The 13,517-nt window shown below is 39.3% G+C and overlaps 2 protein-coding genes across 21 annotated transcripts; both read right to left on the bottom strand.

Moving 5' to 3' along the window:
• Window positions 1-5,751: 5,751 nt before the first annotated feature.
• LOC4351265 (LOB domain-containing protein 12) lies at window positions 5,752-6,447 on the bottom strand. The gene has a single exon (XM_066306663.1). The coding sequence runs from the start codon at window positions 6,368-6,370 to the stop codon at window positions 5,900-5,902; it is 471 nt and encodes a 156-aa protein (XP_066162760.1). The 5' UTR covers window positions 6,371-6,447; the 3' UTR covers window positions 5,752-5,899.
• LOC107275270 (protein DOUBLE-STRAND BREAK FORMATION-like) lies at window positions 5,752-12,798 on the bottom strand. 20 transcript variants are annotated; one of them, XM_066306649.1, is made up of 8 exons: window positions 12,667-12,798; window positions 12,371-12,575; window positions 11,910-12,053; window positions 11,257-11,398; window positions 10,414-10,689; window positions 9,439-9,550; window positions 9,204-9,254; window positions 5,752-6,510 (listed from the first exon to the last, which is right to left on the bottom strand). In XM_066306649.1, the coding sequence occupies exons 1-5, from the start codon at window positions 12,735-12,737 to the stop codon at window positions 10,505-10,507; spliced, it is 747 nt and encodes a 248-aa protein (XP_066162746.1). In that variant the 5' UTR covers window positions 12,738-12,798; the 3' UTR covers window positions 5,752-6,510; window positions 9,204-9,254; window positions 9,439-9,550; window positions 10,414-10,504. The 20 variants fall into 20 exon arrangements, with proteins under 20 accessions (XP_066162746.1, XP_066162748.1, XP_066162750.1 ...); XM_066306651.1 differs by having other exon boundaries at window positions 10,454-10,671; XM_066306653.1 differs by having other exon boundaries at window positions 5,752-6,505; window positions 10,454-10,671.
• Window positions 12,799-13,517: the final 719 nt, after the last annotated feature.

Raw genomic sequence — 13,517 nt, 5'->3', positions numbered from 1 at the left:
CCAAAAAGATTATTCCGTGTATCAATTGTAAAAATGATGAGATTCACATGCAACTTAGGCCACGAAAAGTTGATGGTGAGCATTCAGCAAAGAAATCTTTTCCTTATCAAACATGCATGCATTAACGAGATATATATATAATTAAGGTAATCTTTGTCCACTAAGCAAAGAAATGATCATACTTATTTTACATGTGTACATTCTTAGCTACTTTCAGAACATCTGAGTCAGCGATGATGTTGTATATTTTTTTTGGTCCCAGCGTCGATGTGCATGCAACGGCGCCCCTGATCTTTCTGAACAACTACAACTGATGCATGTCGGTCTGTCTTTCTCTCTATAAGACTGGTTTCTGAATAATAAAGTTGTGAATTTTGATCGCAAATGTATAGCAGAAGATGAGTGAAATATATAGTCCACCAGCCAGCATGCGCTTGGATTTACTTAGAAATGGACAATTAATAATGGTCCACACCGTCTTTTATTCGCCTTCCAATCTTTCTTTTCTGGCAAAAGTACGGCCGGGGATCAATAATGGAGTGGATATATAAGACATATTAATTTTTGTTTAATACCATGCATGCAGGTGCCTAGAGGTAAACGGCACATGATAAATCAAAACATTAATCCAGCATCAATTTGGTTTGGCGGTGGATATTCAAATTAATTAATGTCCCTGCTACTCAGTGTTAGTAGACTCCTTTTGCATATCTCTTCTTTCCACATAGCATGAAATGAGTGCGCCTCCAAAGACCAAAAATATAAAGGGTTAGGTGAAAAATTCTGTGGTGAGATTTGCTTTAATTTGTTTGGTATCCTGTCCCAATATATAAGTAGTGTGGGGTCTAATAGGAATGCTTGCCTGCTGAAAAACTTAGAAAAGATATATGCATGTACAGTACGGTCATCCATGGTGCTAATCGGATAGCAATGTTGCCGTTTTCTTTATATATATAAAAAAACCTGTCTCTGACAGGTATATGATCGTGTACACCAGCTGCATGCTTTGAGCAAAAAATGATGAACATATCTGCAAGTGTGGAGAATGGTACAATTATTACTGCTTGGTGGTACATCAGCTGGTGAGCTAGTGAGCCTTAGAAGGTTAGTAAGATTGAGATCGATGTGCACAGTAGCAGCAGTTGGGATGAATTGTACCTAATGCTCCACATGAATTGAATCGAATGAAATATGGATTGCTTCATGCACAAGTCCAATTAGAGGGCGTTTCAACTTGGAATGTCTGCAGGTCGCTGTGTTCTTGTCATGTAAGGAGTGGTATATATTCCTTTCGATCTGTGCTAGCTGCGAAGGCACGCATGCATTAGTTGCAAACGACTTTGTATTATTAAATATATGATGCTAGCTACTAACAAATAATAGTAATGAAGCTTTGATTGATTGATTTTGAACCATTAGCTACCTAAAGTGAGTAACCTACAGATCATATGAAATTAATAAAGATTGTTATAGCTAGTTTAATTGCCGACAGAGCACTGTCTATTTTCTCGGTCTGTCCCACTCTTTTGACGACCTCTGCATCCTACTCGATCGATCCATGTACATATATATGATTCCCCAGTCCATGCTATGCATGATTATATAAAGCCTGAATGAACGCATGAACTAGCTAGTCATGATAATCAGGGGCGGAGCTTCAGGGCAAAATCCATGGTTAATAAATTCCTCAGACAATGGACGAGATATCAAAATCTGCTGCAACCGTGATATCAAAGTGGTCCAGTTATATACTATATTATTGGCTGTTAGGATTTATCTATCGGCTGGACGATCGGGCAACATCATCGATCGATCAATCTGTTGACAGTTAATTAGTTAAACCAACAAATTAAATTAACCGGCCTTGTGCGCACAAGAGTACAACACTGTAATCACAATCACGCACTCTGCTTAGCTAGCTGTTGATTGGTACGGTAGATCAACAAGAGTCTCTTGAAAATAAAGATGACCACAAATTAGAGAGGGCCTACACCTGCCTCTGCCTGCATGGCTGCATCTGCATTCACCTAACCTATATACCTCCGAGGGGCCATGCTGTCGATCTCATTTGGCCCCTTCTTTTCTCCGTCAAGGCGTCAACTAACTAACTCACCAAACCCCCCCCCCCCCCCTTGTCTGACACTGTTTACACACAACTTACTCTAATGAAAATGATATCCTCTTTTTCTTTCCTTCTTTTTTTTAATTTATTAATTAAGGACAAAAACACTGATGACAATTAATCGATCGATCCTTCCTGGGCTAGCTTTCCAGATGGGCCAAACTAGAAAGGAAAGACCAGGTATAATATAATGGCCGTACGTACGTACGTAGATTGATTGCATGCCTTCCAAATCTTCAGTCTGAAGACATAACATTACATGTACAGTAGTAGTACGAACGAATGATTGGGATCAAAACATAAGAAGGGATCCTTTTGAATGGTTATGTATCAAGTATGAAAATAATCCAATGGCTATTATACTTTTCCAGGTGACATGGTTCAATGTATAGTAAGATTTATGTAGCAATAACAATACTAAGTAGGTTATAAATACATATAATATATGGGTTGAGATCAATACATAAGAAGAATGCAAAGACTACTACTCCCTCCGTTTCAAAATGTTTGACACCGTTGACCTTTTAGTATGTGTTTGACCATTCGTCTTATTCAAAAAATTTAAGTAATTATTTATTCTTTTCATATCATTTGATTCATTGTTAAACATACTTTCATATACACATATAGTTTTACATATTTCACAAATTTTTTTTGAATAAGACGAACGGTCAAACATGTGCTAAAAAGTTAATGTGTCAAACATTTTGAAACGGAGGGAGTATTTTTTAAGATGATGTGGATTAATGTATGATATGTTTTTGTTATGATATATAGATTAGTTGGAGGAGTAAAATATTTTTTTTATAATGAAGGCAAACCTGCATTAAATTGGCAGAAGTAAGATCTCAATTCAGCTGGGCTGAAATTAAGAAGAGTTAGAATGCAGCTTCTGGGCTAGCTATACATGAATGCTCGGCCCATGTCGATCTGTGAGTGCATGCTTGCTTTCGTACTGTCTTGTTCCATTGATTTTTGGGTCAACCAAGACAGCATGCATAAGATGATCTGTAGCCCACTACTAGCTCCAATTTATCGATAACCAATCTAAAAGTCAATTCATACAATAGTTGCTTACTAATATATAGTCCCACCTGTCATACACACATTGCGTCTTTAAATCCGCGCTGGAGCTGGCTACAGATAGCCCACTGCTCTTCTCTCTTATTTTTTATCTCATTAAAATACTATGTTTATAGCTGGCTAATAGTCTGCTATTGTACCAGCTCTAATAAAATGTCAGATCAAATATTTATGGGCTGATCAATGATTGATGTTGGTAAAAAGACAAAGGGGAACAGTTGGTTGGCCGGTCATACTCAGAGCAAATCACCCCTAAACTATTAGAGTACTCCTTATATACACTTCATCCGTTCTAAAATATAAGTATTTTTAAAATAGTGCCAAGTTAAACTTTTAAATTTTAACTATTAATAGCAAAAAATTTAGAAAGATTAATCATGCAAATTTGATCTACTATATATATTTATCATTAAACGAACTATCATAATATGCAACTCTTTTATTTAAAACATTATACTTTCGTAGATATTGTTTGTCAAAGTAGTATCTCGGAGACCGTATCGAGATCCAAAACTACTTATATTTTGGGACGTAAGGAGTATTAAACATTGCTAGCTCTCTAAAATGCATCTTTCACCATCATATTTTTCTCCTAAGTATTTATATAAACTATTCAAAACACAACGATTCACGAGATTTGCGTAATGATTTAAAACACAACGATTTTAGTATTTGCGTATATACTTATGTCTAAGATCCTTAAAAGTTTGAATGCACACATATGTATGTGCAAGATACAGTGTTCATATGTGCAGAAATGTGAGGGTTACAAGCGAATCCTTTGTGTTGTCATGGGTTGATATTAGAGCACCTTGATAATGTCATAATCAAGCCAATCATATCATGAGCAAGTCCTTGGTAAAAGGACTTCAACTTACTCCCTTTGTTTCATATTACAAGATATTTTTATTTTTATATAATTTTTTAAGTTTGATTAAATTTATAGAAAAATATAACAATATTTTTACACCAAACAAACATACTATTAAAATGTATTCAAATGTTAGATTAATAGAACTAATTTGATCCGGTAAGAGTGACTACATTTTTCTATAAGATTGATTAATCTTATAGGAGTTTGACTTATAAAAAGAGTCAAAATATTTTATAATATAAAACCAAGGAATGATATCATTACTAACAAAACCAGCAAATTAAGCACTAGCTGGGAATTATTCTTTTAGAAGAAAGAGACAACCTTTGGTTTGACTGTGTTGGTTCCTTGATGACATGAGGCACCCGACTCTTGTTTTATAAGATCGTCCAACTCATATTCTGTGATGCATAGGTATTTAACAACATTGAACCTGGCAAATTAGTATTAGTGAAGTTCATGTAATTAAGGACATGCCACTGTCCAATATATGGTACTCCATATACCTAGCTCAGAAAGGACACATGTCCTGTGTAGAGAACTTAGGAATCTAGTAGTAGTTGAGATCTGAGACTTCCAATATCATTAGCTCTCCTGCACTTAATTGAGTTTGGGGTGGTTTGAGATGCTTAATTCGTGTACACACTATCTGGATCCTACTGTAGTAGAGACCATGTGTCCCACAACACTGAAACTTACCAAGCAAACAACCATATCTCTGAAAGCAAAAGGCATGTCTGAAACTTGTCGTGTCGTGCATGCATGGGAGCTGAATGAATGGTTCATGAAGCCAACGGGTGCTTCGGGAAGCCAATAAGTTTCTGTCTTGCTAATACAGTATTTGATAAAAAAAAATGGAGATAATGTATGTGCAAGATACAATATATGTTCATATGTGCAGAAATTAATGTGGGTGGGGGGTAACAAGCGAATCCTTTGTTTGTCCTAGATTGGGACTTTAGCACCTTGATAATGTCATAACCAAGATAATCATGATCAAGTTTATAAAAACAAGCTGTTAAAAGGACTCCATCTTAATATATCATTACTAAAAAAAACAACCAAATTAAGCATAGCTGGAAATTATTCCTTTCTCAAGAAAGAGACAACCTTTGGTTTGTCTGTGTTGGTCCCTTTGATGACACGGGCACTCAACTCTTGTTTTGTAGGATCGATCAACCAACTCATATTCTGATGCGTAGGTATTTTACAACATTGGATTTGACAAATTAGTACTCCAGGTATGATATTGGATTTGGAGTATTAGTGAAGTCCAGGTATGATATAGACCTAGCACAGAAAGGACACATGTCCCGTGTAGAGAACTTAGGAATCTAGTAGGTGAGATCAGGACTTCTAATATCATTAGCTCTCCTGCTACTTAATTGAGTTTGGGGTGGTTTGAGGTGCTTAATTAGTTCGTGTACATACTATCTGGATCCTACTGTACTAGAACTAGAGACCATGTGAAGACAAATTAATGTGTCCCACATCACTGACCCTTACCAAGCAAACAACCATATCTCCGAAAGCAAAAGGCTTGTCTGAAACTTGTGCATGCATGGGAGCTGAATTGATGGTTCATGAAGCCAACAGGTGTTTCAGAAAGCCAATCAGTTTCTGTCTTGCTAATACAGCATTTGAACAGAAATGGGGATATGAGGTAGGCTAATGAGACCGAATTGTTGTTCTTCATTTTCATTCTTTCCGGAAATTACGTAAGAGAAGACAACAAGCACAAAGATTTACTATAAATCTTTGTGCAACATCAAATCATATCAATCGAAGCATAAAGATTTACTAGAAAGCATCTACTACAATTATGTCCACATGGACTCTTTCTTGAGGAATGCCTCCTGCAGCATCAGCTGGTGATGAGCAGCAGCATTCTCCAGGATGCACTGCTGGTGGTGGTGGTCATCTTGATCTTGGTGCTGCTGCTGCAGCTGGAGTTGCAGGGCGGCGGTCTCGGCGTGGGCGAGGGCGAGCTGCATCTGGAGCTGGGAGACTTGGTTCTGGAGGAAGGAGATGGCGGCGACGCAGCCGTAGACGGGGTCCCTCATACGGGCGTTGGCCTCGTAGACGAGGCTGCTGACGGCGTCGGGCCTCTGCGGCGGCGGCACATCGAGCAGCATCTTGCTGACGTTGCTGGCGCCGAACACCCGGTGCACCATGGCGAACCGCTGCGCCTCCTCCGCCGGGAAGTAGGGCGCGAACACGCACTCCGACGTGCACCGCCGCCGCAGCAGCTTGCACGACGCGCACGGTGTCCCGCTCCCGCTTCCCGCCATTGCTTGCAGTTGCAACTTGCAAGTGCAGGCCTCTACTGTACTGGGCAGCAAACAGTTGATGCAGAGGAGCAGGCTTCAGGGGGGAGGGTGCACGGGAGCAGAGCTTCTCCTTTTATAGCTCAACAACAGCAACAACTAAGCTGAGTCACGACAAACATAATTAACACTACTAAACAACTAAGCATATGAGGAGTATTAAGTATAGTGATCCCTCATAACATGTTAATCATGATGTCCTGCTGGAGGCATGGATCACATCCACCCATATCATTGATTACTCATGTATAAATATGTACAGTAATGGGTTCTCTGACTTGTTTTGTCTCTACTTGGCAGCAAATAAGATTAAGCCATCAAAAGTCTACATACGAGCTAAGCCTTCATTCTTTTCTGAAGTGTGAATTGCAGGCATCGATCACTTTTCAAAGTTCAAAGCAAGCTCAAATTACCACCACCGAAAACCACTTTTTTTTTGTTTCACTAATCAAATCAACCAACCACATGCACCGTTAACATTCCTCCCCCGCGATCGACAAAAATGAGTTGGACCCTAACTAGCTACGACTACGACGACAGCTGGTAATCAAGTTCGTTCAAACGTACTACTACTACACACTAGTAAATGTGGACTCTAGTGCAGTTTGTTTGACCTTTGGTTACTGAACTGTTAATGTTAGTTCCTGCGCACGTTCTCAGAGTTGACCTTGAGATGCAACACTTGCATGTTAACTTCTGGTTTAATTGCTAGACAGTACTAGTATTCATCACAATCCACGTAAAACAAACAACTGACAGTACCAGCAAAAATATTAATTGTAGCTTCTTCTAAGCTCTAGCAATTGGACATTAGCAACTTTGGACACCTCACCAGATCTCATCACCTCTCCCAGTCATCGTTCTCTTTTTATATATGTCGATCATAACATAGCACTCCCTCCGTTTCACAATAAGTCATTCTAGCATTTTTCATATTCATATTGATGCTAATGAATATAGACATATATATCTATTTAGATTCATTAGCATCAATATAAATGTGGAAAATACTAGAATGACTTATATTATGAAACGGAGAAAGTAGCTATATATATAAAAGGAAAATCGTAAATCAAGGATATAGATTAATTAAAACATGAGAAAACGACAGGTAGTATTCCAGTACTCCTGTTTGTCTATTTGTTTATCCCATACGTGCATGTTAGTAGCCAACAGCAGGAGACCAGATGACACGTATAAACGCCGGAAGAGGCTATCCAACAACGACGAGATTAGGACTTTGTCGAGCATAGCAATTTACAACATCCATCAAACCGAGGATGTCTTAAGATAAGCATTATTCATGCATACAGCAGGTTGTGGCTAGAGACAAAGTATACGTCATGCCTGTGTAAATGCGAATGGGACCTCCGGTGGTTGTGGTTTCAGTCTGAGTCAGGTGGTGAGTGACATGTACTACAAACACCCATGCTCCCATGCAATGCATTTCGCAGCTTAATTATGATAGATGCAGAGTCCACAACGACATCCCTTAATCCCTTATATTGTTATTTTTCCCAGATTTTGTTTCCAATGTGGATGACAGAACAAAATCATGTTGGAGCGATGCTAGCAAACAAAAATAACATTGTTCGATCAGTCGACACACAAAAGACACAAAATTCTACCTCTTGCGTTGATTTTGTCTAGCTTGTGTAGACTACATTAGCGGAACGAGGACTCTGCCCTCATTTGCTGCAAAACCCTTTGAAATAGAGTACAATGGATCAGTGTTCTTACAGCCGTATGCGTGCTTGCACATGCCATTGTTGCCAAAACTCAGGCCTGGTTTAGTTCCCAAAATATTTTTCTCAAAAACATCACATTGAATCTTTGGACATATGCATGAAGCATTAAATATAGATAAAAATAAAAACTAATTGCACAGTTTAGATGGAAATCGCGAGACGAATCTTTTGAGCCTAATTAGTCCATGATTAGACATAAGTGTTGCAGTAACCCACATGTGCTAATGACAACTTAATTAGGCTCAAAAGATTCGTCTTGCGGTTTCCAGGCGAGTTATGAAATTAGTTTTTTTCATTCATGTCCAAAAACCCCTTCTAACATCTGGTCAAACATCCGATGTAACACTAAAAATTTTCTTTTTTGTGAACTAAACACACCCTAAGTTCACCAAGAATTTCAAGCATAAATATGAATGGTCATCACAATCAGAGAAGGCGGCGCCGACACCCTAAGTTGCCGACAGTGTTTTACCACTAAGCAAGTCAAGGAAAGTATAAACCCGTTGCCAACTCTTCCCTTTTCCAAGGTCAAAATAAACGTACCCCTCACATGCAAGTTCACTAGGCTAACTGGGTGATCACCCACATGACAGGCTAGGCTCTCGTTTATATCTTGTGCCTATGCACCAACCCACCTTATTTTGCAAACTTTTACTAACATCAGTATTTTCCTTTTTCCTCAATTCCTAGCGAGAGCATATGCAACAGACATGTTCTTTCCTCAACACGATGACTTGTTCCTATGAAGACACTTGCTATTGGATAGGGATCCAAGACACTATCATCTGGACCACTAATTATATTAGCTTCATGTTCTCTGAACAGTAGTTAAGATCTAGTCATACATCCGCATGTGCTCTAGGATCAGCTTCAGTATTCAGATTTTGGTCTATCCATCTATGTCACTGCCAACTGCCACATGTCAAGTACCTGACTTTCCAAGCTAAACATGCTTATTTCTCAATATTTTTCCTTACTATTTTACTACTAAATATAAATGACATGATTCTTCAATGAAACTTAGCTAATTGTTTCCCTAAAAAAAATACCTGAGCTAATTGCATGTCTTATGCTATCATTTGGTGCCGTGCATAATAAACCTGTCCACGAATGAACAACATGAAGTTCTTCACTATATCATCTCAAAAGGTAAATAAAATACTTCAGCACTGGATTTTAATCCTTATGATCCTAATACAGATGCGTAAGCATAGCAAAAATATAGCATATTGTTTAGTACATCACAAGTCATAATATTCAGGAGTATTTAAAAAAGCAGCTTACGTTCCCAGTGAAACAGCAGTAGAAGAGGCAAGTGATACCCTCATTGTCTCAGGATCCCAAATACCCATCCACGACATCAGGATCAAAATTCCCATTGCACGAAAATGTTCACCTAATTGAATGAAAAAACAGAAGCAAACTCATTACGTTGAAGCATATTAAGTATTAATGTACATAGCCACATTGGACAGACCAAAATGCGCAGTGGTATATCAGAATGATATGTAATTAATAATGGGATCGACAATCATTCCAAGTGAATAAACAACATGAATTCCTACGCAATAATGTGATGCAATGTAACTATATGAGCAGATACAAGTATCCTGTTTCAATATGATAAATGTATAGTTAAACTTCTGTGCTGAAGTGAGGTGTGCTATTCTACTCAGTGCTCTCATTTCCACCAGTGCTCTGAAAGTAAGCAAGAAAGAGAAGATGTTGTAGTGTTATTTTAAAGGAGTGAGAAGTTGGGCCTGGCTTGGTCATACAGATAATACTAATGAAACTAATTGAAAGTACTCCTTGAAAGTGACAAATGGTAAGAGTTTTACATGGTACAACACATGCACGATGATACTTACCAAAGAAAATGAGAACGAGTCAAAAGTGCACATGCTGCCATGTACCAACACAACCCTCACATATAAATTCTACATAACCTACATTGCTATCTTACAAAGAGGAAGTTCAAAGTGGTCCTATTCTGTTCCGATCAAAGAACATTAATCATAGCAATCTGATAAGGAGACGTGTACATACGGCAGTATGGATGTATTTAAGGAAGAAAATGAGTGGATAGCAGGATGGAAATATGTTGAGCTAACAAAGAGGTAGTCAGCAAAGAAACCGTAAGAGATTGATAAAATCTATACTGGACATATGTGCAGCTGCAGATGTTCCACTAGTTACCAAAATAATAAACTGAGAAGTTCTCAGTAAACAAATGAGTAAACCCCAAGGCATGAGATTCACCTTTTGTTACATCAACAACAGATTGTGTGAAAGATCATACCACTCTTATCAGCCTATTGGAAGATGTCACACCGATATTGCTTCAAACATCTTACAGATTACTCTCCCGGCTGCAACGTAGTTTCTGTATGTTCCTTGTTTTGATACCTAGCCTAAACATTGAACTTCCAGGTAGCTTTGTTTTTTTCAAGTGCAAATTACACTTTTCATCAACCCCTGAAGCTTTCCTTTTCATGTATTCAGCTGATTGTGCCTGAACTGTCATAGTACAAGTAGCTGTATTGGAAATTTATTTGAAACAAAAGGAAATAAGCACCGAATTTTGAAAAATCTAATAGAAGATTTAGTGCCTTGACTTGATCTATGTTCAGGGAATGCTACATCAATCCAACAGAATAATGAACACAATATGATAAAAAAAACATAGTCATACCTAATAACCTCGAGTATCTTATAGATGATGTTTAACAAAATAATTAACCAGATGCCCAGATGTTCCTTCAATTAAAATGAAAATAAAGACATAGTTGTACAGCCTATACTCAGGTTATGCTAATCCTTTTTCTACATAGAAAGATCATGATTTTCCATTGAAATACACTTATCTACTCTAAACATCTTGTTTAATAGTCAATTTAAAGTAAGACTGCAGTTTCCCGAGATGTAGTTTGAGTTTTTATGCCGATTCCATCACTTAACGTAAGAACATAGCAAGGTCTTACAGAAGTCCCCAGAGAGACAATAAAGGAGGCAGTTAGAGCACAAGAGTAGCATCTAAAGTGTTCTTTTAACCAGTCAACGCAGCATGTAATTTACATCATTTTATGGTATCACAAAACTCACCAGAACGCAGTGCGGATAATGACTTGGCCAAGTTTTGGAGTCCACTTATATCATTGATCTTATCTTTCTTCAGAATAGAATTGGTTGAGTCCAAGTATTCTGGGTGGTTGGGATCAATACGCACAAGAGCATTTGCAAAAGCCTAAAAGGTAAATACATATATAAGTAGAAAGAAACATGGCCACATGGTTTTAAACCCTAGAATCAGTGGTTTGCACATAAATAATGTTGAAGCACTATGATGCAGTCATTCAACAAAATGAATTACAGACAGATGATTAGATTGACACATTGGCATGGTTATGACCTAATCATAACTGCTAAAGGAGGCAGACAAAACAATGCCCTCCAGCGTGAGAGTGTTGTTCTACATAGTGATCTATGTTTATTTGTGCTATGTTTGTTCAGACAATACTACCAGTATGAACAGCAGGCAGTTATCAAACATCATCCATCACATTGTTCAGAACATATTTCCAAATGGCGATGCCTTTCCACTTGAAAAGGTCATTAGTCTAAATTCTGGTACAAAAGTAACATGTGACCCAAGGCAACATAGAATTAGTATTAGCTAGGAGGTGTCATCAGTTCTGTTTCAATGCTGACTAATAAAAGAATTAAGTGGAGGTACAGCAGAACTGAAAGGAAAGTACCTTGGAAGCAATGGTGTAAAAACCATTATCAAGAGAGTCCTTTGCAAAAGTTAGCCATTCTTCATTGGATACTTGCAAATGAAGGTCATCGGAGTATTCGGCTTGTCTCAGGAGCAGAGCTTCATATCTCATAGCAAGGCAACTCTAGTGAATGACAGAAATTAGCAGAATTAGTGAAGTAGTGGCAGAAAAAAAAAAGTTGCAACACCGCTAGTTTAGTACGGTACGGTAGCATGTGCAGAATGTGTATTTGCACGAGGAGAATGAATAATTATAAGGGCATCGACATATGATGCGAATTGGATTGAACATACAGAACTGGAGCACCCGATGTGCATCGCAATCGAAACCCAGTTAGGTGTAGAATGAAGAGCAAACAAAACTAGTGGATATGTGCACATGATTAATGGCCCCACAATCCTGGCCACAGGCGCTGAGGCAAGTCATCGGTGAGTGAGGACCTCGACATCTCCGGCGAGGGCGAAGGCGCGCGCGAAGAAGTCGGCCGTGGAGAGGGTGGTACCCAAATCGGGGACGGAGGAGAATGCCTGGGCGGCGGCCTTGCGCAGCAGACAGCGGGCGGATGAGCGAGTGTGGAGCAGCGAGGGGACGTCGGCGCCGGCGGAAAGCGCGGCGTCGAGTAGGCGGAGCTCCTGGTCCCCAAACCTGAGCAGCGCGAGGAGAATCAGAATGGAGCGGTTGTAGAAGACTGAAATCCAAGTTGGTGGATCGTAGAGGAAGAAGGGTGTGTGGTTACCTGCGGTGGGAGAGGGCGGAGGCGAAGAGGGAGAGGAGGTGCTCGTCCCCATCCCCGGCGGCGGCGGCCATGGCTTGCCTCCCTCTCTGCTCGACGAAGGCGAAGGCGAAGGCGACGGCGACGGCGATTCCCAGAGAATGGATGGAATTGGATTGGATTTTGTATTTGGGCCTAGGCCCACTAACGAACTCGCTTCCAACGAAGCCCAGCAGAACTTTTGTCCGTTTTCTTTTTTTCTTTAAAATGAAAACGTTAGCTCGTTCTAGAAGTATATACTATATAGAAAAAGAATACGAGCAAAGCAGGAGTCTCGATGAATCAATTTTGTCAAGAGACAAATGCGCTGTTAAAAGGAGAAAAGATGGTTTTGTCACTATAGGAGCCAAGTAAACATATGGTTGCAATGCAAGGAAGAGGGTACCGTGTATATGTGGCTCTGTGCAACACATGAATACTGACGAAGACAGATAAGTATGTAAAAAGGTGGAAAAAAAAAGAAGATGATAATTGTGGTGGAGAGAAATAGGGCAATCTGGTCCAGAGCGGGCGTGAGGCCTCCACACGCCTCCAAATGACTTTTTTGTGTAGGATATCGACACCGCATCTCCACAGTCCACACTGTGCACGCCATTCTTATCTTGTCTAGCTTCATCTAGCTCCTCCTCGATATCCCCCTTGTCTTCTCTGCTGACCAATCATCAGAGGAAGGAGAGAAATTTGCCAGCATGCATTGCATCTAGACGTATAAATTTGTGTGGAATTTTGTACAACTCATCGCAATCAACTTGGAAGGAAAGCAATAAACACACAAACTCCACCAAACCAAGTATAAGCTGATGACGAAATTAACA

The sequence above is a fragment of the Oryza sativa genome, chromosome 12 (genome assembly GCF_034140825.1).
Source record: "Oryza sativa Japonica Group chromosome 12, ASM3414082v1".
NCBI classification, from domain to species: Eukaryota; Viridiplantae; Streptophyta; class Magnoliopsida; order Poales; family Poaceae; genus Oryza; species Oryza sativa.
This window is presented reverse-complemented; position numbering and strand designations above follow the sequence as displayed.

Bases quoted from the DNA above. Each gene is read 5' to 3' on its own strand.
- LOC107275270 (XM_066306649.1), bottom strand. From the start codon at position 12,737: ATGGCCGCCGCCGCCGGGGATGGGGACGAGCACCTCCTCTCCCTCTTC. The intron at 12,576-12,666 runs GTAACCACACAC...CGCGCTGCTCAG, and splicing joins TCCGCCCTCTCCCACCGCAG to GTTTGGGGACCAGGAGCTCC. The intron at 11,399-11,909 runs GTACTTTCCTTT...TTTACCTTTTAG, and splicing joins TTTACACCATTGCTTCCAAG to GCTTTTGCAAATGCTCTTGT.
- LOC4351265 (XM_066306663.1), bottom strand. From the start codon at position 6,370: ATGGCGGGAAGCGGGAGCGGGACACCGTGCGCGTCGTGCAAGCTGCTG.